The sequence below is a fragment of the Vanacampus margaritifer genome, chromosome 20, assembly GCF_051991255.1.
Source record: "Vanacampus margaritifer isolate UIUO_Vmar chromosome 20, RoL_Vmar_1.0, whole genome shotgun sequence".
NCBI lineage: Eukaryota > Metazoa > Chordata > Actinopteri > Syngnathiformes > Syngnathidae > Vanacampus > Vanacampus margaritifer.
The window spans coordinates 6,643,703-6,670,903 of NC_135451.1; the positions used below are offsets into that span (position 1 = coordinate 6,643,703).

Sequence of the window (27,201 nt, forward strand, 5' to 3'; positions counted from 1 at the left end):
CAGACTGACAGCTGGAGTCACAAGCAATGGCAGGCCTCTGGACGTCATAACGCTGTCAGACATGAATATGGTGCAAGCATATATGGATCAGTCAATTCACTTCATAGCTGCTGAGAAGCAAATGAGGGTTGACAACATTACTGACATGCCTTGAAAGGGGAGCTTGCAATTCTAAGCTCCAGTTCCCCAAGGTTTGATGAATAATCCATACGGATGCTGGGAGAAAAGGTGCTGAAGTATAAGGGTCAACCTGGGGGTTTCACGTGAGAAAGTCAGTTGTCATAAAAAAACTCACCAAGCTGGCCACTTTGGTGACTCCCAGAGGATATTTCATCTTACTGTATTCATTGGGTTGGAGCTAATGTGAAAGAACATATTGGCAATGAGCTCTTAGAGCACATTTTCACCGAAAGGATCATGACCCATTACATGTTCAAGGAGCAGGGATAAGATGAGTCTTTTGTTTGTTATGCGTGTTCTTGTTGTTTTTGTCATGTGTTCCGGGATTCTTTCCTTGTCTCGTTATGTCTAACCACGTCCACCTTTGTGTGTCTTCCCTTCCCCAGGTGTGTCTCATTAGTGTTGGTGTATTTAGGCCCCATCCAGACAGAAGCCAAGCCGGCTTCGTTCCTCAAACAAATCTTGTACACACAGAAGCATTTCAAGACTTGCATGTGTCCAAAAGAAGACGCTGCGGACGTTTAATGACTGTAATGTATATGCCAAGTTTGAAGTGGCACTGTCGCGCAGCCACAGGGACTTAACGGAAATCGTAGAAGAAGAATCAGCGAAGAAGACGGACACTTTAAAAAAAACAACAACTTTATTGCAATCTAAAGAACAAACATGGCTTTGCATGTATTAAAACAACATGAAAAAGACGAACACAGGAGAAGTGACAATGGCGGGTGATTCAAGTACACCGCTTGTTGAACGCGGGAATAAAGAAGCAAAATATTTTGCTGCATAAGCAAGCTAAGAAGGCTGCGCAAAACGACTACGACACGGCTATCCGCCATTGTTGTGGACAGACTGACGGTTCGCGCGCAGTCACGCGAGAATTGGCGCATACGTCATCAATCTGCGACAATGCGTCGTTATTGAGCTGCGACCATTACGTCATCACTGGAGGAGTATCATGCATGTGGTGTCCAGACGGACGCGTACGCGGCGCGTTTTGAAATCTTTCGGTTTCAAAAGTGATCGGTTACAAGCTCCAAAAAACGCGCCATCGTGTGGACAAATGGCCTGAATAGTAAGAAACTTTTAAGGATACATTGAAATTGGCTTTCATGTGGACGGGGCCTTAGTCTGTTGTGTTTGTCCAGTTGCTGTGGGTACGTTGTCTATGTTATGTGTGGAAGTTCGTGTGTCAAGTCTTCGTCACAGCCAAGTAGCCATAGCCCCAGCCAAATCATAGCCACTCCACAGCAAGTCAAGTCAAATCAGGCCCAGTCACGTCCTGTCTAGTCATGGCGACCAGTCTACTCACATCCTGTCCAGTCATGGAGACCAGTCCAGTCCCATCAAGTCATGGTTGTCTGCTTACCTTTCCCTGCATTTGGGCCCACCATCCCTCATCCACTCATGTTCCATCATGACACATGTAATCACATAGATACATATAAAACCATAAAATTCATTTAGACGTCATCAAGCTTAATACATAAATAATCAATAGCAAATATTAATTGGAGAGTTGTAATATTTAATTGCAAAAAGATTTTTCCCCAATAACCTGAGGTAGGAAATATACTGCCTAGGACAAACACAGTAAAATGAACTGTGATGAAGATATGTACAGTATGTCCATAATGCAAAATATAAAACTGTTACACAATCAGTGTTACAGATATGACAGCAAAATTGCTTTTTGAATGGACGGGGATATATAATATAAAATATTCAAACACAAATAATGTCAAACATGTATAGGTTTTGAATAAATCACTCTCAAGGTTGGCTATGTACTTCCTGCCAGCAGGAAAAGCGCTGTAAATTTTCAAATATATCACAACATAAAGCAGTATTCTTTATACACCATACCGATCTCATACATCAATAGCATAATCATATAAAAATAGATTTTAAAAATGTCCACGTACATTTAAAACAAACCTCGAGAGCCCAATAAAAATGTGCCACACAAGCAAAATTATATAAGTTTCACTGTAATGATATATAATTTATATAAATCTTTTATTTAATTATATATTTGATGTGTTTTTTTTTTGTTTCACAAAAATAAAATTCTAGAGAAAGCTGTTAAAAGGCACAGTAATAAAGTAAAAGTTATAATATGTACAAAAAACAATTTGAGCAAACCATTCATACTTTCATACATTTACAGTTTATAATCATTTCCCACAAAAGCAGACTAAATTGTACGGTGGGTGTGTTCACACAGCTTCTCTTCATGTATGTGTCAAGTGTTTGTTTACGCTGTCATGGCGACAACCTCCGACCCCTGCCAGTGTAGCGAAGGCAAAAAACGTTTCAGCCACTGACTGTGACAACAGGCTTTGATTAGCGCCTATCCACAAGCGTGTGCTCTCTGTTGGGGCACGTCGCCCTTATTGATGTGCGCAAGAGGGAGTCACTCAAATGACGGCAAACACCCGAAACGCCTTCCCGCCGGGAGGATTCTGAAGACTGGATGGAAAAAAGACACAAAAAGAAGAGTCAGTGTGGTTGAAGGTGAGGGATGTGGATGACAGGTACACACTTACACTTAAGGTTTTCTACGCCAACGTTGCCACGAAAGGACACCGATGAAGCAAATTTGTTGGAAAAGGTCCAATTCCAACCTTCCATGTGTTTTGTTCCATTGGGTCTACCGTAACGCATAACCGGAATTCTGTCACTTCAACCATTCAGTTTTAGAGTGGAATTACTATTACTATTATTATTATTAATTTATTTTTTACTGTTCACATGCAGGGGAGGTGTCAGGGCTACCCAGCCTACCCTGACTGCTCAGCCAAAAATAATAATGATAATAATGATACGAACAATAATAATAATAACAATAAATCATAATGATGATGATAATAATAATAATAACAACAATAATAATAATATAATAACTAACAATAATTATAATACGGCTTTCTCTCCGACTCCCTCCTCTGTCTGCCAATTGCCAAACAGCCACACTAATGCTTTACTAAACCTAAAAGTCTTTTTAACTTACACTTTCTGTTTCGATACACTATAGCAAATTGTGTTTACTGGCACAAATTCAAAGTCTTTATCATTCAGGTCAAGCTCAAAAAATTTTTTTTTTTATTGCCCTCTCCCAAAAGTGACTGGGCTCCATCATTGTTGTGTTTGTTTAAAGTCTGGTCAGTGGGTGAGTGTTTTCTTGCAAAAGATTTTCAAGAAGTGTATTTTTTTCTATCCATGTCCCTTCAGGGACTGTGATCAACAGAGGAGCATCATGATACGAGTAGACTTCAGCAGCAGATGTCTGAATTTTGGCATTTCCCTCCTTTGATAAACTTTAAGTGCTTCTCAGAACATTCTCTTCAGTATTTTTTCTCAACTGTAATTGCCCAAAAATGAATTATTCTAAGCAAGAGGCATACTTATCACTCTCCCATAGGAACAACATGAGAAGTTATAAGCTGCCTGTATCTTGAAAAGATTAAATTCACGAAGGGAAGAAGCGGGGAAAGAAAGTGCTCACTTTACCTGAGAGCCATTAATTTCTGCTCCGTATGCAAATGACTCCTTTCACTCTCCAAGCAACCCTTTCTAATTAATTTCAAGGCTCTACATTGACTGCTTTGATTGCGCTACCATCTTTATAGGTGTTAAGATATCACCATATGTCCTAAAACGGCCCCTGGCATGAATTAAAAATGGACACATTTTGGCAAGGCCATCATTAAATACCTTTCTGAGACGACGCCATTTTGACTGGAGGCGATGTAGAGTTTCCGCTTGTCCGCCGGCATCACATCGATGTAACCGCCCACATTGTTCCTGATGACCCCGGCATGGACTGCCGCGCGGCATATGCTGGACTTCTACGAGAACAAGCAACACGCATGATTTGGTTCTGTTGTACTCCAGTGCGCATGAACTGCGGACAAAATACTTACATCAGAGTATATTCTGGTGCCGATTACTCTGGATATGTTTGAGTTCTCTTCTAAACAGTTTCTTGGGCAGTACAACCTATCAAGGGAACATATAAAACCTGTGAGATGCTTATTATTCACAAGAAGCGGCCGGTACGGCAGGTCATACCTTGGGCAGTGCTTTACAGGCCTTTGGTAAGGACACAGTTGTGCCACTGTGGTCTCACAGGTGATCGCTTTAACTGCAACACAGCACAGCAAAAACAGACTAAAGCGTAACTTACTTACAATTCAAAGATGTCAGCTAGTAGCTTGTGTACCTGCTACTCTGGATACGGTGAATGAATTAGCACTCTGGTATTTCCTGTCCAGAGAGAGAAATATAACATTACAATCTTGCACTTGACGTCAAAATATACAGTGGAGCTGCCAATGTGGCGTAAATGTTTAAATACGTACGTACGTATTTGCATGTACCTTCGAACATACTCTCAAATACATTCAAACTTTTTCAAATATGTTTGTGTATTTGCAAATATGTTCGAATGAACTCCAGTCAAAAATGGCATTTCATAAATATACGTCCATCAAGCATAAGCATAAAGAACAAAATACGAGATGTATTGTTTTTGTTGCTGTTGTGAGCAGTATTACACAGAAACGGCACAACCAATTTCCAAAATGTTTTGGTAATGAACATTTTGACTGCTACACATGACTTAATGATACTGCATTTGTTTTGAGAAATTGTGAAGCAGAATGTGATTCATTCATTCATCGCCCTGTTCCAAGTAAATTTGAATAATTAATAATAACACAATATTTGAATGTTTGCTATCACAAGCTGGCTCAGATCCCTAATGAAAAGAGTACAGTCCCTTCTTTCAGCACACAATAAACTGGCTCTAATGCCGGTGGGAAAATGTGTGTATTTTGACTGTATGAGTAATTGTTCAATGAGCAAAACTATCTAAGGCTAGGAAAGGTTAAAAAATTAAATTCAGTATCTATTACCATCCATCATCATGCATGAACCAGGAAGTAGCTAACATAGCTAAAAGCTATCTCTTAGCTATCTGGCCGCTACCTGTCTGTATGTGCGTTTGCCAATGAAAAAAAAAAACTTAATTTTGAGAAGGTATTGAGTAGACACTTTAGAGAATATAGTGTCGTCCCCCCAGAACCCCCCCCCCCCCCCCCAACGCTTTGAGCTGAAGCTGCGGTCTCACCCCAGTGACTGGACTCCATTCTTGTTAGACTTAATGAAAAAGTCCTTTCTTCCCTCTCTCGTCACATCCATCCATCCTCCATCATTATCGATGACACCAGCGTGTAGACCGGCGCGGCACACGCTGGATTGCTGCAGAAATAAGATGACATAAACAAGACGGGAATGTTAACTGGCAGTTTTCAGTTACTGTACAAGGAAGCGATAACTCCCGTTGTGTGTTACGCACCATTTCGTAGTAAACTGTCCCAACTACTTTCCCAGTAGCATCTAAGCATCCTGCAGGGCATTCATATCTGTGGATTATCAGAATTAGAGATGTAAAAAAAAAAAAAAATACTTTTTACTAACTCTGCCAAAAAGATTGATTTCATTGCATTTTTGTCTATTTTTGAGTGGGATTTTATGCAGATCCAGATAAATAAAAGTATATTTGCCTCATAGTGATTAATAAACCTGAATGACAAAATTCAGGCTCATGTGAGATATGGGTTATAATTTTGTCTTAGTCCAAATATGTTTTTGGCCTTGGTGGAGGTCTAAGCTTTTACTTGGTGCCATTATAGTTTTATCCTTACCTATTACACGTCGTTCCTTTACACTGATCTCGAAGCTTGGTGTCACAGGACACGAGCTGTGCTGTAAGGAAGGTGCAAAGAAATGAGTTTTGATTGCACTTACAAGAACGAACATGAAACATTCAGCTGCCTTGATGCGGCTGACTGGCTATAAAAAAGCAACCAAACTGACCTAGTCCTTACAGTGTTTTCATTAAGGATTGTTTTAATGTGAATCTTTTAATCCATTTGCTCCCACAAATGTATAAAAACGTTCTATTCTAAATATTGCCGTGGTCCCCAAAACGTATTTATTTATTTATTTATATCGCCAAAAGGAAAACACACACTCGGAAGAATCAAGCTAAAATAGAATTCCTCGCCTGCCTGCTGGTAATGTTACGAGTGTCAGGACGTGTCAGGAAGATGACAGATAAAGGCTGCAGTCTGCAGCCTGCAGAACATCAAGGCTATTTAGGATTAATTACAAGAATAACATTTGCGCTCAAGGCCCAATTGTGCTTGTAAGTCATTATTGCTTGCTCAGCACTAGTCAAGCAACCATTCATAAATGCTTTGGTTACGACCCAATTTTGTAACAATACTTGACCGCCTTGAGCACCTCCCAAGGCTTATTTTATTTTATTTTATTTTTTTAATGAAACAAGACCCAGAATAAACAGTCAAATGGCAGCTTACACATCTGCTGTGTGTTGACCACTTCATTCTTTGGCAGGTCATCTGTGAGGGGCTTGGTGGCAGGAGCAGGAAAAGTGGGAGTCTCAGGCTTTGAAACCCGAGGCCGGATCTTTTGCGGAGTACGGGCGGCCTCTGGCTCGATAAAGTTGTTTTCCTCTGGTTCCTCCGGAGGAAGGTGGGCACTGTGGCCTTTGAATAAAACAACACAAAACATTGCATCAATACAGCAAACATTTTGTCAGTATTCTCCTTAGAATTGACTGATATTAAGACACGCTTACACAAACCTTTATAACAGAGGTTGTCCTTGCAGCTACCTCCATAACTGGGAGGGCATGCGGAACAGGGGGCCCCGTGTTTGTAAGGTGCATGGCCCCACCAGTTCCCCCTGTTTAAGTCAGATAACAGACAAAAAAACAATTCTCACCTTGTCACTCTCAGGCTATGGAGGACCATAACAGCCAAAAAAAATAAATAAATAACGACTACGGCTTATAAATAAATGAATAAATAAATGACTAAAAGTGAAAATAAAAACAGCTATGAAAAATATAATTAAAAAATTAAATATAAAAAATAAATCTATATGGAAATAAAAACAACCCCAAAAACAAAAACAAACAAACAAACAAATGTTTTATATATATATATAAAATTGTTTTTTTTATTTATTTTTTCGAGAGGGGGGTAATATTCAGAGGAAAAAAACTAGCAAATTTGCCACTTTATAAATTTGCGCGAAAAAACTTTTTGCTACTTTATGAAGAGGCAGATTTGCAAGAAAAACCCCTGCAAAAGGGGGTGTTAAGAAAATTGATTCGGCAATATATTGCGATATTACAGCTTGCAATTCTTGAATTGATTCGATATGCGGCCGAATCGATGTTTACATTTTTTTTAATGGAAATATTTAACAAAACGTGTTTTATATATATATATCCCTAAATAAATAGATAAATAATAGTAAAAATAAATACAGAAATAAAATGAGATTCCAAAAATAAAAACAAATATAGATGTCAAAATAAATACATAAACACAATTAAAAATGAATAAATAAAAATGCGCTGCTCTCACATTTATTTATTTCATTCTGCAGACAATTTTGTTGTTTTTATTTCCATTTATATTTATTTTTTGTATGTTATTTTTTAATTATATTTTTAATACCCGTGTTTATTTGTACTTTTAGTCATTTATTTAGTCCTTTTTTTTGGGGGGGGGGGGCAGTTTTGGGCCTCCATATCAGGCTACCATTTTGCTCTTGTTATGGACTTACTTCGGTGAATAATTGCACACAAGGTACACAGCCTTGGCCCAAATCTGTCCCCACACATTCATGTTGTAGCACAAGTTGACTGCGCAGCCAATCCGACTGCTGGTGGCCCACACCAGCTGCAAAACACACAGCATAAAAAAAAAAGTGTCTTTAATAACAATAAAGACTTCAATATCCTGAAAATGTGGTTCGGGTCCAGCTGCACCTGGGTGTAATGCGTGCAAACTGGGCCGGAACATCGGAATGGGCAGTAGGGGTTACACTCCTGGGGATAAGGAAAAGAGTAGTCTTTCACTTCATCATACCAGGCCTGGACATGGAAGGTGGGGGGGCGATACCTGCAGGGAATGAGAGGAGGTATTTAATATTCTACCACAACATGAAATATCATATCCAGCGATAGCTCTGGCAGATGCCACTGTCTTGCTTTCTATTCAAGCGTCTTTATAGTTAATGCAGAGCAATGCAAACTCAATTTCCATATAGTACTTGTGTCTGTTTAGTAGGTTATTAGCCTATAATGGGCATTAAAGGTGACAAATAACACGGGACTAGCAATTTTAAATTATCTTTGATATTTATAACATGGACTTTGGACGATCATTGGAATTTATATAAGCAGAATAGACACAAAAGGCCTGATTTCCCAAGATCCCAAATAGCACGTGCTAACATATTGCGCGTACTGTTGGCAACAGGGTTGAAATTGGTAGAGAGACCACCATGTTTTGCGCAATTGCAAAATTAAGTTTAAAGTGATGGGATTGGAAGTGTTAGTGGAAGACAAATGGTTACACGAAAAAAATCCATTATTCAGATAATTTTGTGGAAAGAAGTAACTGCATACAAGTCATAATTTGTTTGATTCAGTTCTCTCCATGTGAATGGCAAAAGAATGTATCTGCCCAGTGTCCCTTTTTCCATAACAAAGGGTAATATAATGGCTGTAGTGCTGTCAAAGTCAAAGCATTAACTCACCCAAAAAATATTGCAATTGAATTATGCAAGTTTAGCTTAACTGATTAGAAAAATAGAAAAACAGGAGGACGAGAGTGTGCAGTAGATCAAAAAAATGTTGAAGATGTCCTCGAAACATTGAGCGTAAAAATAATTAACACGTAACTGTTGTTCTTCAAATATGGCAGGCCAAAAATGTTGATAAAAAAGCCTTTTTAATTACCGTAAGTGATTAATCATGATTCGCGACCCTTGTAAGGAAAAGCGGTCAAGAAAATGGATGGATGGATGGATTAATCATGATTAATCAAAATGCTAAGATGTGATCAATCTGATTAAAAATGTAATAGTTTAACAGCTCTAATTTTGAACAGCATAAATTGCCAGCATGTGCTGAAATGACCCATGCAGATGCAAGAAAATGAAGAGTTGAAAGGGATATGGCATGACACCTTCTTGTGATTGGCTCAGAAATTGCATTGCTGCATTGCATTGCTGAATAGATCATATTTCGCCGCAAATTTTGTTTCTGGCATTTTAAAAATGTTTACACATGTGGAAAAGATCACTTCTGCCCTCGCCTTTCATTTTGCATGCACCTCCTCGTCATGGTTATGCACAGGGGTATTACATTTGCACCTGCCATTCAGATTTGGAAACTGAGCTACATCCACTATAGCATTATTTTGTGTCAAAATGTGAGGTCATAACATTAAGAAAGAGACATTCCTAAACCTTTTCATTTAGAAAACAAATTAGTTTACATTATATTCACATTTAAAGCGATACAGGTGGTTTACAAAAGGGGCAATCAGGTTATAAGAAGTATTAGCAGCTGCTCACACGAAAGCTATCATTTGAGCACCGAATATTTGAGCTATGGCTGTCATGGACTTACAGTAAGTGTGCATACACAATATGTACACAGCACTAATAGATGTAGGTTAAGGCTGCAGCTTTTCTGGGAGAATTGATGATTGTTTGCAAGAAAAAAAAAGACAGCTAGTCTGTGTGTAGTGTGCGCTGCCCGTTCCAACTACACAAAACAGTTCATTTGCTGTCGTGGGAGTTGAGTGGTTAGCTGGCAGCGAGCGCACAGACAACACTCCTGCAGAAGGCAAACGTCCTCACCATGACAGTTTTTTTTGCGTCGCCACCCTTGAGGAAAGAAAATACACATTGCCAGCAACATCTTCCCTATCCAATTAAAACTTGGCTCTCCCCACTATTTTTGTATTTAAAACTATCAAATACAGTCATTTGAGTCTAACGTACTTCATTTGATCATTTATTCCTTTACTAAGTTATTCAGCTTTGAACTGTATCTGCATGAAACGGAATCTTCATGTTGATTGTATATTGATGACATTTTCTATTTACCTCCCCCAGTGAGCTCCCAGATTCTGTCCAATCTGTGGCAGTAAGCCTGCAGGACCGTGCTCCCACAGGCAGGTCTCGGCCCACTCCTCTGCCGTGCGCTCCAGCTCGGTGTCCCATTCCTGAACAAGGTATGAAATATCATATACAATGTTTTATTCGTATTTGTTTTATGGTCAATTTCAACTAGGGGTGAAAAATAATCAGTTTGTAGCAAGCACACTTGATGTTATGATTGTGTTTTGGGTTGGGTCACGGGGTAATTGTGTTGTTATGATGTTGTCAGTTGCTATGTCCTTTGTGATATTTGTAGTTGCTATGTAGTGCTATGTTCCTCTAATTGTCACTCTTAGATCCTGTATTTAGTAGGGGTGTGCCAAAAAAGTGTTTTGAATGAATAGTCGTTCTTTTGAGTGATAAAAGTGCCACGAGTAGCACGCTAATTAGCATTAGCGAGTCAGACTGGAGTAGATCATGACAATTCTTTGCATCTATAAATTGAAGCAGAAATCATTGTCAATCAAGTCATCTTGTATCTAAAATCGTTCTGAATCGAATCGCAGACCCAAAAATCGGAATCGAATCGAATCGTGAGACAGTCAAAGATTCCCAGCCCTAGTATTTAGGTTCTGTATTTTTTTTTTCATATATAATTTTATTAAAGAAATATATATATACTAGGGGTGTCAAAATTAGAGTGTTAATTTTTAGTTGATTTAAAGTTCCTTTTAAAAAAAAATGTACCCGCGACTAATGACTGCCCCTTACTTGGAAAGCCTGTACTGGAGGAATTCCAGTCGCAACACAGCAGACACATCCACGTCCAAATTTAGCAGTAATAAATGTAATAATAATGCATATATTTGTAGAAACTCGGGTCAAGTTGCATTTTACCATTTGAAAAATGTGCAGAATTTCACAAGTTACTTAATGTTAAAGATTAGATATAATATAAAAAGAGCTGTCACCTTTAATTGTACATTTAGAACCGACGTAAAAATTTGCGTATTGCGATTAATTGTGAGTTAACTATTGAAGTCATGCGATTAATTATGATTTTAAAACTGTAATTCGCTGACACCCCTAACCAACCCAGGCTGTATTCAATCTCTCCCCTAACATCTGCTGGGATAGGCTCCAGCTTGCCTGCGACCTTAATGTGGACAAACAGTTCAGAAAATGGAAGGATGGATAGGATCATATCGCAGGGATTTGCTTAAACATCCCATAAAAGTTTTTTGTCATCCACCATGAAACTCATAACACTTCACAGCATTATGTTGGATTTATTCATTACTACTCAGCTCACTTGCCTTTTCTCATAACATGCAGTTATATTCCATTTAAAAAAAAACATTTAAGTAATACCTACCATATGTTTGTGGTAAAGATTTGACTCTGAAAATTTAAAATTCAACTCTGTGGCGACTCATATTACATTTTTGGAATGCTAAAAGTTATCTCCCTCCACGCTGACCTATATTCGACCGTAAAAAATGTTATGCTAACGACAGATATACAACATTTTCTTTGAAGGACACCATATTCTACATTTTAATGGCACACCTTCAATCTCTTAACCGGTTGGAAGAGTCAATTTGTGTTTACGTAGATGTGTATGTGTGTGTGTGTGTGTGTGTGTGCGCCCATGTGTGTGTGCAGGAGAGTTTAAATTAGGTTCCCACATTTCACACATTGGGCCATGGAAGTTAAAGCTGAAATCTCATCCAAGAGTAGGACTGAAATACTGTAACTCTCAAACATACACTACTTTTAACACCTCCTCCTCCTCCTCTTCCCTCGTCTGCTCATTACTCCAGAAACACAAACCTCCAAACAGGATGTCCGCAAGTTTGTTAAAACCTCAAGTACTTATGTTGATAGACGTTACATTTGGCCCACAATTTTTTTGCTTCAATGCTGGCAGTTTTATCATCCTCGTCATCTGCTTCATTTTCAGCAGTATTATACAAAATAATGTTTGGGAGCCGTTGTAGTCTTTAAAGAAGCATTGTGGACTTGGTCACTTTTTTTTTTTTTTTTTTTTTTACTCGTGATAGCCACCTCTGGCCTAAAAGCGTAACTGCAGCCTTTAATGATGTAAAAATAAGAAATAGTGATTTGTTATATTAACTGCTACAACACAGTAGTCAAGCCATTTTTTTTATGCTGTTATTCCTAATTCTAACTCGGGTAATTGCGGTTATTCACTCTACTGTAAAGTCCTCCTTCTTTTTCCATACAGAAGTGCTGAGAGTTGCAGCTTTTTCTGTAATTTTCCGTGTCGCCAACTGTTTCCTGGTTCAGAGCAGCTTTGTTCCAGATGAGTACTGGCAGTCTATGGAGGTCGCCCATCACATGGTCTTCAAATATCCTTTCAAGTCAATTCATTTTGACACCATTCACCCATTTTATGGAGTGCTTGTCCTAGTGGTAGTGTGCGTAACACCTAACTGGGTCCCAGGCAGTTGCATTTAGCGTTAACAGTGTGACTTATGGGCATATGACATGGGAATGGAAGGACGGCATAAGGGGCATCACCTATCCTGTCTTTTTTGCTGTCATCTATAAAATACTACACTGGATACACTGTGACTCTGTGCATCTTCTGGAACGTGTTTTTATTTTCTATATTCAGCAATATGTAGGTCAGACGTGGTTTGTTATTCAACCTGGTTGGGTTTCCTTGCAGATATGGACGCCCCGACTACTTCATGCACTCGTCACTGCGTTTGCAGACGTTAAATACTTCTTCCTCATCGAAACACTTGAAGGTCGAGATATTGCAAAATGGACGGTGAGTAAACTTTTTTTCAGGGTGAATGTCAATTATGTTGGCTGTATCGGTGTTCCTGTGTGTGTGCAGTTCTTCTGCCATATGTGCTTGTGGTTCACGTGGTTCTGCTGCACCAGAACGCTGACGAACAGTGTGGAGGCCACCATCACTTGCCTGGCTCTGTCCTACTTCTCCGTGCCAGCATTTAAAACACACAGCAGCAGGTCTCCTTGGTCATTGTAGAACTCTCTCTCTCATTCTCTGGCTCTCTTTCTATTTTGCTATATGGGATCAGTATCTGGCTGACACCTATCCCCCCCCCCCCCCCCCCCGATATTATTTCATGCACTCTAGTTAATTTGACACCTTTTTTTCCATGAATGATGCCACAAACACCTAAACAGTGCTTTACTTCTGTAAAACACTACCACCAACAATGAAAAAGTGTTTTTTGATAGCAAAATACGTTTATTTACATTCAACAGTGTAACAATTTGACAAAACAATTTGGCAAACTATTTACAAATGTATGCAACCGTGGTACAATTGTGTGGATGTTTCAAATACAGTTTTTCTTTTTGTAACACTCCCCTGCGTGCAAGTGGATGCAGCAGGATTTGCACAACAGATTAGTTTTACTGCGATGGCCCCTTAGCGTGCAGACGCTACACTTTCTTGCTGGCTTTTTTTTCCGGGGTATAGCAAGTATATACTGCAGTGTGTTTGGCCATGTTGCCATCAAGTCTACTCTCAGGATCATGATACGGTGACGTTACGGTGGTGTTACGTCTGGCTTCCTCATTGTCCTTCAGTTCCTATACCGGGTGGTTGATCCATCTTATCCGCTCCATTCATGGTGGCATCGTAGTCCATAACCAGTGTCTTCTCCGTGATCAGACTGTACCCACTCCTCCGATGAATATGCATTGGACTCGGGGCATCGTCCGATTGGACGTCCGCCTGAGCGTGCTCGGTTGTGCTCTGCGTTTTCCGGCGTTAGCATCGCTAGCCGGTGAGGCTTTATGACGTGATCATAGCCGCCGTGTCAACGCTTCCAACTTCGGCGTCAACCTCGGAGTCACCATCATCATCATCAATGTGCTCTTTAGCATTGGTCGATGCTTTTCGTCTTTGAAAAAAATGCTCAAGCGTGAGCTGCTTGCAACCGGTTGCCATTATGGCTTCCTCAGCCATTGTCCCCTCAACACTCTAGCTCCGCCTCACGTCTTCTACTGACGCCTACCCTAGGGGCCAAAAATAGGCATTATACTAACTAGATCTGCTTGATACTTTCAGCACAGCTGGCCAAGGCTTTCCTCCACCCGTTTCCCCCCCCCCAAAAAAAACTTGGTGAACGTCTTTTAACGTCTTTGGCGCTCCTCCGTAGGTTTTTACTAAACGTCATTTAACGTTTTTGGCAGCAAAAGAGTTAAGTACACTATTAAGTATACTTTGTGTTACACTTATGTCCACAGTTTAGTTTACGGCAAAAAGCCCAGTGATTAATTGACAGGGATCAAACCAGCGAACACTGGTACTGAAGGTAGCGACCTTAACCTTTAGGCTATCCAGTCACATAATCTTTAGGGCTTTATAACTAAATGTAACGTATAATCTTGGTCACTTAGCAAGTGCCTTCTAAGTATATACTACAGCAGGGGTGCTCAAGTTCGGTCCTCGAAAGCCCCAATCCAGCCTGTTTTCCATGTTTTTTTCCACTAACACACCTGATTCATGTGCATTTCAGGTGCTAGCTAACTAGCTCCCATAGTGCTCATTTGCCTGCTAGTAGCTAGCTAGTAACCATCGTGCTTGTTTACCTGCTAGCTAGTAAACGAGCACCATGAGGAGCTAGCTGCACTCCAGGTGGTGGAGTGGTACCGTCACTTGCCTACGATGCAGGATGGCGTGGGTTCGCTTCCCCGCCTGGGAGACCGTGCGTGTTTGTGTGAGTGCAAAAACAACAACAATGGGGGCTAGCTAGCACTTAGGGCTAAAGCCAAACTGTGGCAGGGTTTTTACTTTCTGGACTTGGATTTGCCACCTCTGATTCTGCCTCTCGCCTCAAGTCAACAAAGATAGGCCCCATCTCATCCGTGACTCACTAATGTACTACAGATGATGAATAGATCAATAGTTTCTAGAAACTGGAACCTTTAATCAAAAAAAACTTTAGTGAAGAAGTGAGGTGAGAGCCTCATTTAGACAATGTTGTCCATTTTTGTTTAATGGTGTGCCCTGAGATAAAAAAAATTGAAACGTGTACCTTGTCTCAAGAACATATTTATAGTGTGTACTGCAGTAGCGAGCGGTCATAATAAGATACTAATGCCCTTTAATAAAAGCATGTGTCTTCTATTATACAATACCTTAGATCTACTGTTTTGGTCTTAAATTCCTGTGTAATTTGTCCTGTTTTCCTCGCGGAGAGCTGAAAAGCCAACATCTTGCTTCGCACATGCGCAATGAGAAATCAAGTTGTGTTGGTTGTGAGAGGTTTCTGTACGTGCTTTAGTTGAATGGCAAAAAACCTGGCAGTAAAGCAGCTTGTCTGACAACGAGCATGCGCATAATGTTATACACGGTGGTATTGTGGTGCTCGTTGACATAATTCCCCCACGGAACTAATGTTTGTTGAGTGTGTTCCCGTTAAGGCGGTGGTAGTCACCACAGTATAAAATAACAATTAAATATTTAATATTTAAAAAAAAAAAATGAAATACATTTTTCACTTGCGCCCTTGCGGCCGCTCACTTATGTGTCACTCCAGCATGCCCACTTTAAAAGGTCACCGCTCGCCACTGGTGTAGTGTAAATGAAACAATGTTTTTGGTTTGTCAACTGTTTTCTGTTTAGTGGATCTTCGTACAGTTCAACTTCCTGAAGATAAACGTCTTACGCCAACTTATACGGCACCCACCCCTGGCACTGGTACCTCACTCGGGGCTTTCCGGTCGTAATTGGACCCCATCTCCCGTTCTTTTTTCACGGATGCTTCCTGGCTTTTAGAAAATACAGAATTCTGCTGCTGGCCATCGCTTGGACCATCGGTGTATACAGGTAATGCATCGTAATTCTTACTTGCTTGTTCTCCACTCAAGCCTACTGATATTAATCTATTTAGTCACCTCACGCCATGCTTGAATTGTTTTCAGTGTGCTTCCTCACAAGGAGTTTAGATACATCTATCCTGTTATTCCCTTTTGTATGATCTTCTGTGGTAAGTCCCTATTACAAACTTTTACAACAGTATTGACTCCATAGACTCACAGTCTGTTTCACTCTTCTGTTACATAAAAAAAAATTACATGACACTTCTTATTATTTAAAATAGCCTACTCTATTAAACAATTATTTCATAAATTTTACAAAATAGATTCACAAAATATAGTTATAAAAAAATAATAAATACATTTTCATTTAGAGTCAACTCCATATATTGGCACCTACAGATTTGCAGATTCACACTTTTTTTTTCGTTTTAGAATTTTGGGGGTTCCTAAAAGAAAAAAAAATCCCTATAGTATTTCATAGGCCATAGTATGAATGCTTGGTGGAGCTGATTGTCACACTTTGCCCACCCTTGGTGTGTGCAAACAGGGATATCGGTGGCTCAAATGAGAACGTGGCGCCGAGTAGCCGCATGTGGTTTGTTGACAACCAACCTGCTCATAGCCCTTTACACGGGCCTGATTCACCAGCGTGGCACTCTGGACGTCATGAGCCACATGCGCACACTTTGTCACAAAGTGCCCGAGCCAGATGTCCTCTTCCTCATGCCGTGCCACTCCACACCTTACTACAGGTGATGACGAGCTATGGAGACCTGAAACAGGATGTTAAGTTTTCTATCTCCTTGCAGCCATGTCCACTGCCCACTAAAGATGGCATTCCTCGAGTGCCCGCCTGATCTTGGCCAAGCGGGCTATGTGGACACAGCAGAGATATTTTACGATGACCCGCTTCTCTGGTTGCGGACTTCTTTTCCACACGCACAGTCACGTCCAACTCACTTGGTTCTCTTTGACGTTTTGGAGAAGATAAAATTACTGTCACATCTGTCAAAGTGGCTTGTGGAAAGCTATTTTAGCATTTCTTTAGTATGAGAAGTGGCAAATCCAAGTCCAGAAAGTAAAAACCCTGCCACGGTTTGGCTTTGGCCCCAGGTGTTTGCTAGCTAGCTCCCAACGTGCTCGTTTACCTGCTAGGAAGCTAGCTGGCTAGATAGATAGATAGATAGCATCAGAGGCTAAAGCCAAACTGTGGCAGGGTTTTTAGTTTCTGGACCTGGATTTGACACCTCTGTTCAATATCCTTGATATCCATCTTAAGGTCCATGTACTAGTATGTTCTTTGGGTCATATTCTTCCATGTGAATATTGAGGAGGCAAGTACTTTTTTTACACAGGACCTTTGTTGCTTTGACTAGTTGCGCATCTTGGTGATTTTGTGCTACCAGTAAAACGAGCTACATTATAAAATTCTACTAACAAATGCTTCACTAGCAGAGGTGGCAAATCTAGGCCCAGAAAGTAAAAACCGTGCCACAGTTTGGCTTTAGCCCCTGGTGCTAGCTAGCTAGCAGGTAAACGAGCACCATGGGAGCTAGCTTGGGAGCTAGCTAACTAGCAGGTGAGGCTAAAGCCAAACTGTGGCAGGGTTTTTACTTTCTGGACCTGGATTTGCCACCTCTGTTCACTAGGAGAGTTGCAGATGTCAGCTAGCGCACAGTTTTCCTCACTAGTAAGTAACATTTAGTTGTATTACGCCAAGTCATATTACTACTAGTGTTCACTGATCACGAGAGCCTTCTTAAATTGGATATTGAGGTAATAAATGCCCAATTGACTTATCCAGTGGCTATTTCTCTAAAACTGCAAGGGAAGCTCAGCTTCCCCTATATGCCCCTCCCCCTGAAAAAAAATAAAGTGAGGAAATATGCACAGCTGTGTGTACAATTTATGTGCTATAATACCTTCATCTTTTGTTCAGAATCAGCTACTTATCACAAATAATGGACATGACTTTCTTCTAATTCATCTCTGCAGTTCCACGGCACTTTGATTTATTTATTTACACAGTCGGACGCTGCTTCGTGTAGAGTGGGTCGTTCCACTACGCAAAACTGGACGGTCATTGGATAAATGCTGGGCTTTCTCTTGCCCATTAGACACTCAGCATCTCTGGGGGTTTATGGAACAGTCGGCCGGCCCAGACATTCGGCTACTGTGATGATTAGATGATCTGTCTGAGGCATAAAAAAGGAAATCAACAAAAACAGAGCTTGCCCTCATTTGAATGACCCGCAGCCGCTATCAGTGACTTTAAAAGCAGACAGCTTACTAAATGCTGATGTGTTTTATGTTGCAGGAGATCTCCGTGTTTCTACAGGACAATAACTACAAGAAAACGACGGACATATTTCACACTCATTTTCCTGAGGGAAGAGTTGGAAGAAGAATTTTCATTTATGAACGACAATTACAACCATTGGAACAACTTGCAGACAATGTCTAATATTATCTCAAGCTTTAACAAGGCTTTTCCTTAACAAAAAGTAGTATACATCAAGTACATAATATACAATATACTAAATTTATTTTGCGAGTGCACTTATTGTTGTACTAAAAGTAAATTCCTTGGGACTAAATTGGAACATCTTAGTACACTTAAAAGTATACTATAAAGTATATTAATTATACTTAAGCATACTTTCAAGTATACTTTATAGTATATTTAAGTACACTACTTGAAAGTATGATCTTTAGGGCTTTATAAATAAATGTAACCTATAATTTTGGTTCCTTAGCGAGTGCCTTCTAAATACATACTACAGCAGGGGTGCCCAAGTTCGGTCCTGTTTTCCATGTGACTCCACTAACACACCTGATTCATCAGCAGGATCGTTATCGGGCTTCTGCGAAGCTGGCTGATTAGCTGATCATTAGATTCAGCTGCACTGCAGGAGGAAAACAAGGAAAACGGACTTGATAGGGGATCTCGAGGCCCGGACTTGGCCACTGTACTACAAGTATGTAAACTTTTAGTATATGTTTTAGGAAGACTTTTTAAGGATCCACCCTGAATGCTATTAGGTCTTTCCAGCATTTTGCTCCTGTCATGTGGTTCAATAAAAACACTCAGCACTCAAACTAGAGGCAGCAGCGTTGAAACACTGATTCTATGACTTATCAAGATCATTTGTTGACCAGAAACCTTATCTAGGTTACGAAATGACCTCTGCTGCGAATCAGTGCCAGTGTGTAATGTCCTGTTTTCACTATGCTAATTGGAAATACTAGCTCACAATTCAGCGTAGAATCAAGCTCGAGTGCTAAGCAGACACAATCATTTGTATTGTTTCCATCTCGCCACACACACAGTTGTTTGTTTCATTTAACACTTCATTTGCAGCAACTTTCACCTCCTCCTCCTCGTCCTGGACACATTCCAAACAGTATGGGTTTACTTCCTTTGCACATTTGGGTTTCCTGTTCCATAATGAGTTGTGCATGTACAGTAGAGTGTGGTAACCAGTGGGAATTGCAAACATTTGATGGAATTATTATATAGGTAATGAGATTTCGATTATAAACTTAACAATTGTGTGAGTGAGTTTTACTTGTTTTTGGATCTGGAGGCAGATTTTAAATGTAGTTTTGATTTACTGAGGGTGTTTTGTCATTCTCCGTGGGTGTGTTGTACGGCTGGTTTTTGAAAACCGACAAAGCCGATCGGTTTAATAGTTCCGGTTCGGCCCGCCTACGTTCTGTTCGGTCCATTCATTTTTTTATTTTATTTTTTTGTCCTCTCATGAGCGCAAACCCAACGTGGCGCTCACAAGGTCGTGTGGAACAGTTCACAATTTACTTTCTGTGAGCAGAAGATCTCTCTCACCTTCACTTTCAAAACCACACAATGTAGGCAAGTCATTATTCCACGTCATGCACAATCACGGTGTCAGAGCAAAACTAAAATCACCACATAAAAGTGAACTAGATCGCATCACTAATAAAACAACTAGACCACTAACTAAAGAAATAATTAACACAGAACATGTACTTTAAACACTTTCAATCATTAGCACTGCAAAGCATGCTGGGATAGGAGCGCTTCCAGACTCCCAGCGACGCTACACCAATATGGCGGCATCCGTGCTTACGGCGCGCGTCATGGGATATGCGTCATATCCTTCTAGCGACGTGACAGGCAATCATATTGCAACAAATCTGAGCGTATAATTTTGTATTTGAAGCTTTTCATGTGACCCCAGACAGACTTAAAAGTTTGTTTGAATGTTGAGTTGACTGCATGGTTTTGGCTTTTTGAGTTAGGGTCATGTGAAAATTGCAAGCTGAGTCATGATTGGTAGTTACCTGAGCCCTTAGGCACGGTGATGTCATTTTCAGTTGACAGAAAGTAGCAAAATGGCCGCCGCTGAGATGTATAAAAACGGCTGGATTTTGTTGCTTAAATCATATTATACAAACTAAATATTAATCACAATAACATATTTGGAGTGGTGTCACATGGAACATATTGTAAATATATTTTTTTTTTACTTGACCTCCATGATGGAAACAATAGTGATTGAAAAGAATCTAACCAAAAGTATAAAAACAGACGAAATGTCTGGTCTGGAATTACAGCATAGAACCTTTTAAATGTGGTCTTTTTTGTTGTTGCCATTTTTACATAAAAACTTGTTCCAAAAATAAAGGCAAATGTTTCTGTTTTTATATGTTCATTGTTGAGTCACAGCTGTCCCCAACCTAGGATTTTTGGATCACTAAAGAGTGTTGAACTCTTGGTTATCCAGAGGAATATTTTGTTCCTTCTGTGTTGTATAATGACAGAATGGGAACGAAGCCACAGGGATCAGGGAGAGGGAGATGGCTACGCAGAGAGTGAGCGGGAAAGTGGGGAGGAGGAAATGTGGGGATTTGAATTGATGTTATCTTAAAGTCTCGGAGGTGATCGCCACAGAGGGTTAGCCGGGTTCTTGTTTAATACCAAAACAGACGATAACACAGCTGACGGACGTATGGACGGATGTGTGTGCATGTGCGTGAGGGATGTTTGGATTTGCATCTGCATGCATGAGTGTACTGGCAGAGTGGAGGCGCATGAAGTCTTTCCAGTAGAGTGGCGCTGTGAGCTTTTCTGAGAGGTGACAGCACTCCAACAACACGGACCAAAAAAGGAAGTCGGGAAACAAGCAGAGCTACTTTCAAATAGACAACCACAATGTGCACTACTGGACTTTCGGAGTGGATTGATTTTCTTTGCATTTCAAAACAAAATGAAGTCGTCTCTCCAGACCAGCCACAACCATGCAAAATACTTTAAATGTTAGTCATACATGACAAAGAACAGGCTTCGAATGAATGACTTCTTATTTAACTGTACTTCTGGTATTTTTGTTTATCTTGGCAGTATTTTGGCTCTTTAAAGAAACTCTATATAGAATTTTTTTTTAAATTATGTTAGGTGTGCTTAGCTTGGGGGCTTAATTTACCCAGCATTATAAATGAGGCAAACATGGTAGAGCAGTAAAGACATACTGGCAAGAGCTTTAGTAATTTTTCAAAATAAAAGAACCCCACAGATGTTGATAGCCAGTAAAACCATTTTTTTTTCCAAAAATATATAATGTTCTATATATATTTTTTTATGCTATTCTGGATATCTTGGAACAAAATGGCCCATGCCTTGTACTGATTTGTGAAAATTCGTACCACTGCTAAAGGTATCTGTAAGCAAGAAATTGATTCCAAAGTGCTTTAAGTATTGTTTAAAGCCACCCCCCCCACCCCCTTCAATTACATGGGGGTCCTCAGTTTACAATGTTTCAGTCGTACAAAGGCAAATTGTACGTAAGTCCGAACCCTTCGTAGTCTAAAATCTCACGAACTGACGCTAATGTCATACTAATGTCATGTTTCAGTTCTTTGGGGGTTGGGTTTTTGTTAAGGGTGTTCTTGCTGTTTTTGTCTGTGGTTGGTATTTTTGTCATGTGTTCCTGGTTTCTTTCCTTGTCTCGTTATCTCTAACCATGTCCACCTGTGTGTGTTTTCCCTTCCCAAGGTGTGTCTCGAGTCTCAAAAGAAGACGCTGAGGACGTTTAACGGCTGTAATGTACATGCCAAGTCTGGAGTGGCGCTGTAGCGCAGCCACAGGGAGTTTACAGAAAGCGTAGAAGAAGAATCGGCAAAGAAGACGAGCACTTTTTTTTCTAACTTTATTGCAATCTACAGAGCAAACATGGCTTTGCATGTATCAAAAACATGAAAAAGATGAACACAGGAGAAGTGACAATGGCGGGTGATTCAAGTACAACACCGCTTGTTGAACGTGGGAACAAAGACGCAAAATATTTTGCTGCAAAAGCATAAGCAAGCTAAGGAGGCTGCGCAAGACGACCATGACACGGCTTTACACTGAGGGTTCACGCGCAGTCACGCGAGAATTGCCGCATTCGTCATCAATCTGCGACAATGCGTCGTCATCGAGCTGCGACCATTACGTCCTCACTGGAGGAGTATTCTGCATATGGTGTTCAGACAGATGCGTACGGGGCGCGTATTGAAATCTTTCCACTATGGAGCCCGGCGTACGGGGCGCGTATTGAAATCTTTCCACTATGGAGCCCGGTTTCAAAAGTGATCGGTTTCAATCTCCGAAACCTCGCCATCTTGTGGACAAACGGCCTAAACAGTAAGAAACTGGTGAGGATACATTGAAACTGGCTTTTGTGTGGACGGGGGGGGCCTTTGTTGTGTTGGTTCATTCAGTGTGGGTGCATTGTCGATGTTGTGTGGAAGTCCATGTGTTTTGTCTTCGTCACAGCCAAGTCTTTGTCACAGCCATCGTCTCAGCCGTCATTTAGTAGTAATATATTTAATAATGCATATATAAACATCTGAAGATTATTTTTTCATTACTCTTCAATGCTGTCTAGCTAGCTAGCTAGCCCAGCTAGCTAGCCAGACTAGCTGGGCAGGATAATGAGTATTTGTTTATCATTTCTAGCCGTGTGTCCTCAAATGCACAAATGACCGTCCAGAAGTTTAACCAGAACTTACTGACCCAAGTATTACAAATAGAATGTCTGAGTGCCTGCTTAAGTGTACTTTAGCAACCGTTAGTTAGCTTTTGGCTGAGTTTGTAATAGTTTCATCCACCATTCCACCAAAACGGAAGTGGATCTGATTTTTGATCTGTGCTGTTATAAACACACAAAATGTGAACATGTTCACAAATAAAATTGTGTGATAATATGCATATAATTCTACTTCATTCCTGAGGTTTACTGACAAAACACCGCACAGCATAGTTTGATTTTATGTTTCTTTCCAGAACCCATTATTGTGTTTTTGTTTTTTAACTTTTCCCTCACCTCACTTGATTATTCAACCTTTCTCATCTGCCTTTCAAATCTTTGAAACCCTCTCTCCTTTCAATTTTTCAAATCTGTGTATATCATCTTTAGACCTGTTTCTGTTTACCTATTCTTTGCCAACGCTCCCTCCAACCTCACATCCTCTTGTTGCTCTCCTCCCCATAATTCACCCCTGGGTGCCCCTGAATGTTGAGGAGGGAAAAAAAGTAGCAAAGAAAAGGAAGAAAACAGCCAACAGTAACGGGAGACAGTAGAAAGGAGCCATGCACTGCTGGCTGCTGGCTCAGCATTTCTCCACAAGAGTGTGCTTCACCTAGAAGCCTGCCAAGCCCCAATTCATTCACACACATATATACACACTCACACACACACACACACTGGGTCCTCAAATCCAAACTCTCAATTATACAATTACATAGTCCAGCAATTGCCCCCAGCAGGAACTGTTTATTTTCCTTCACCGTGGAATAATACTGCCTTTTGTTCCGTAGCACTTTAAGTGAGACATAAAAAAGTCATTACTTTCTGGACGCTGTATTGATTTTTAACGGGCCCCGGTCCCGCTGGTGGCCACTGACGGCGGCGGCCAGGCGGCAGCTACACATGTAGCGTGTTTGCTAGCGTTCCAGATGGCCGAGCGTGGAGCACTTGACTTTAGAGGAGGTGTGTGGTTTGTGTGTGTGTGTGTGTGTGTGTGTGTGTGTGTGTGTGTGTTTGGTGGGGGTGAGGCAGCTGGTAAAACAAGTCGGGGTGCCGTGCTCTTGATTCTAATTGCATGGTGAAAAGTGATCTTGCAGTTGGTGCAGTACACACACACACATACACACGAGGACCAAGAGCCTACAGTTAAATGTACTATATCTGATAGCCTGAGTAAAGTTATGCGTATATTGGCATCATGTCTGACTTTTTTTTCAGAAAAAACAACCAAAGTCACATGTGTAGGGATTAATGTGTATAAAGGTGTTTAGTGGGAATAGTGCCAGCTGCTCTGGTGGCGGTCACGGAGCTGTACGGCCCACAAGTACACTTCTCAAGTTCACACTGGGGTCGCATATAATAGTGCATCATTTAGTAGTAGTGCCCATGTATAGTGTGTAAGGACCGAACCCTGCAGAAAAAAAGACCTGCGAATAATTGGCACCCCTCTAAAAATGTTTAATATTGCTCATAGATGCCACAAGCAGGCGGCAGAGCATTACTTGTGTCTAAATGACGCCTCTCAACTCACTTCCACAGTGTTTCTTGGCAGCGAGACGCCGCAAGAAGGTGCCGAAGCACTACTTGTGTCTAAATGAAGCCTCTCAACTCACTTCCACAGTGTTTCTTGGCAGCGAGACGCCGCAAGAAGGCGCCGAAGCACTACTTGTGTCTAAATGAAGCCTCTGAACTCACTTCCACAGTGCTTCTTGGCAGCAAGATGCCAAAAGAAGGTGGCAAAGCATTACTTGTGTCTAAATAAAACACCATCAGTTCACTTCCACAGTTGCTTGATAGCAAGACGCTACAAAACTGTCAAAGCTCTACTTGTGTCTAAATGAAACCCCTCGACTCACATCCACTGTGTTCTTTGGCAGCAAGATGCCACGCTATATAAAATGAAGTACTATTTACCATTTACAAGAAGGCAGCAAAGCACTACGTGTGTCTTAAAGAAGCCCCTCAGTGGTCCTTGGCAGAAAGATGCCACTAGAAGGCGTCAAAGCATTGCTTGTGTCTAAATGAAGCCCCTCAGCTCACTTCCACAGGGTTCTTTGGCAGGAACATGCCACAAGAAGGTGGCAAAGCACTACTTGTGTCTAATAAATCCCCTCAACAAACTTCAAGTGTGTTCCTTGGCAGAAAGATGCCACAAAAAGTCAGCAAAGCACTACTTGTGTCTAAATGAAGCCCCTCAACTTACTCCCACAGTGTTACTTTGCAGAAAGATGCCACAAAAAGGCAGCAAAGAACTACTTGTGTCAAAATAAATCCCCTAAACTCACTTCCACAGTGTTGCTTGGTAGCAAGATGCTGCAAGAAGGCGGCAAAAGCACTACTTGTGTCCAAATGAAGCCCCTCAACTCACTTAAACTGTGTTCCTTGGCAGAAAAATGCCACAATATGGTGGCAAAACACTACTGTTTTATTGTTTTGGCTTTAGACATGCTAACAAATAATGAAAATGGAGGAGAAAGGTATTCCACTCACCATGTACTCCATGTTGGATGCTTGAGGGTACACCTGCCCCCGGAGTTTGTTGTGCAGGTCCAGTATGAGCTGTGCGTCACTGTCAGTGATAGCCCTCCTCCCCCTTTGCTTGGCCTCCCACCAGTCGCCGTCCTCATCCAGGTACTTATCCAGAATCTGCTGCCAGTCGGTGGAGTTGGGATGCATCGCCATGGAAACGGCCCTTTGGGTGAGCGACAGCAGCAGTAGTAACAGCGGTGGCAGCAGGGACAGCCGGTTTGGTGACGCCAGTCTCATTTTTTATTGTTTATTTTTTTTGTCAGTGTTTATGCGCACCACCCAGAAAACGCCAGGTGAAATGGCTGTAGTGTTAGGATGGAGATACACTCCTCAGCATTGGATTATTTATCCTGGCAAGAAAAAAAAAAATAACAGTCTGCTTTAGAGCAAATGTTAAGACAGCTGAAAGGTAACTATGTCAGAAATACATTTTAACTTCTAAAACCTGGACAGACAAAAGTACCACTAGACTAAAGTTCTTGAACAAAAGAGTTAGAGTAGTTATTCATAAAAACGTACCTTAAATGGATTAAATTGCAGTCCACTGAATGAAATCCTGGCAGTGTGCAACAAGCAGCAGCAATAGTTCTAAATCCGCCTTCAAAAGCTTGAGTGACGTGGACAGCTCAGGTGGGAGTGAAGACTGACACACGCGCCGAAGTTTGGCTGCCCTTTTCTTCACTTTCTTGAGTCTTCGAGGTTTTTGCACCAAAGCCTCCTCAAGCATCGCTTAGCAACATTTTATCCTCCGCTCACAGCTCTCCGCCACGCTGCTGCCCCTGGCCACGCCCCTCCAGCGCACTGCCAAGTGGCTGGAGCACTTTTTGGTCTGCCTTGAACTTCTCTTAATTATTATATATTCTGACATATTATTCACGTCTATTTCTAATAGAAAAATGTTTTAGTAATTTTTTGTATTATTATAAGAAGATATTTATACTGATTTAGACGACTTATTTGTGTGCAGCGAATAGTGTCTATGGAAAATTCAGCACATCCGGGCATTTGTGATATTCCTGTGACAAGCGTACAAAGCTCTCAGAAAATCATGCCTAAAGGTTGTTGTGCGGTTGGATGTTATAGTAATCAAACGACATTTCATCACATCTTGAAATTGAAATAATCATCACAAATCAAATTATAGTACAACGATCCAAATTCCAATGCTTTTCAAAGAGCGGAAGGTTCTATTCACCAAGACCACCATTTTGACTTGTGACGTAATTATGACGTAAGCTGAGTCTACCGTTCATTTGAAGTCAGCATGAATGGATCCAGCTCCCTCCATGACCTTGAAAATACAAAATGGATGAATGGATATATTTTGTTGTACAGTGTTCCCTCATTTTCCTCTGGGGTTAGGTTGTTTTGTTTTATTTGTTTTATTATTTTTTTCTTTTGGGACACATTATTACAGGTTACATCGATCATATCACATCATTTGCAACAATGACATCCGAAAGAAGGGTTGACGGGTAGAAGCCGTGGCTTAGTAACCCGTCCACATCGATTCTTACTATACACATCAGTCATATACATTGATTAGGTTCCAAAAATACTCGTAATAAATCCGCAAAGTAGTTAGCTTTATGTTTTACATTTATTATAAATG

At 40.7% G+C, this 27,201-nt stretch overlaps 2 protein-coding genes and 1 long non-coding RNA gene across 3 annotated transcripts; 2 read left to right on the top strand and 1 right to left on the bottom strand.

The window, feature by feature from the left end:
- Positions 1 to 1,687: 1,687 nt before the first annotated feature.
- Positions 1,688 to 26,340, bottom strand: LOC144040424 (cysteine-rich secretory protein LCCL domain-containing 1-like). Its single transcript, XM_077554594.1, has 15 exons — positions 26,109 to 26,340; positions 25,551 to 25,939; positions 10,186 to 10,304; positions 8,054 to 8,186; positions 7,849 to 7,964; positions 6,857 to 6,957; positions 6,570 to 6,758; positions 5,892 to 5,952; positions 5,543 to 5,609; positions 5,315 to 5,445; positions 4,406 to 4,449; positions 4,255 to 4,327; positions 4,107 to 4,182; positions 3,898 to 4,031; positions 1,688 to 2,652 (listed from the first exon to the last, which is right to left on the bottom strand). Exons 2-15 carry the CDS (start codon positions 25,824 to 25,826, stop codon positions 2,601 to 2,603), a joined length of 1,572 nt encoding a protein of 523 aa, XP_077410720.1. The 5' UTR covers positions 25,827 to 25,939; positions 26,109 to 26,340; the 3' UTR covers positions 1,688 to 2,600.
- On the top strand, positions 12,358 to 13,272 carry LOC144040425 (GPI alpha-1,2-mannosyltransferase 3-like). Its single transcript, XM_077554595.1, has 4 exons — positions 12,358 to 12,551; positions 12,676 to 12,792; positions 12,874 to 12,979; positions 13,049 to 13,272. The coding sequence occupies exons 1-4, from the start codon at positions 12,523 to 12,525 to the stop codon at positions 13,199 to 13,201; spliced, it is 405 nt and encodes a 134-aa protein (XP_077410721.1). The 5' UTR covers positions 12,358 to 12,522; the 3' UTR covers positions 13,202 to 13,272.
- LOC144040426 (uncharacterized) lies at positions 15,864 to 23,247 on the top strand. Its single transcript, XR_013289726.1, has 4 exons — positions 15,864 to 16,018; positions 16,114 to 16,178; positions 18,329 to 18,989; positions 22,046 to 23,247. It is a non-coding gene; the product is annotated as an uncharacterized LOC144040426 (long non-coding RNA).
- Positions 26,341 to 27,201: the final 861 nt, after the last annotated feature.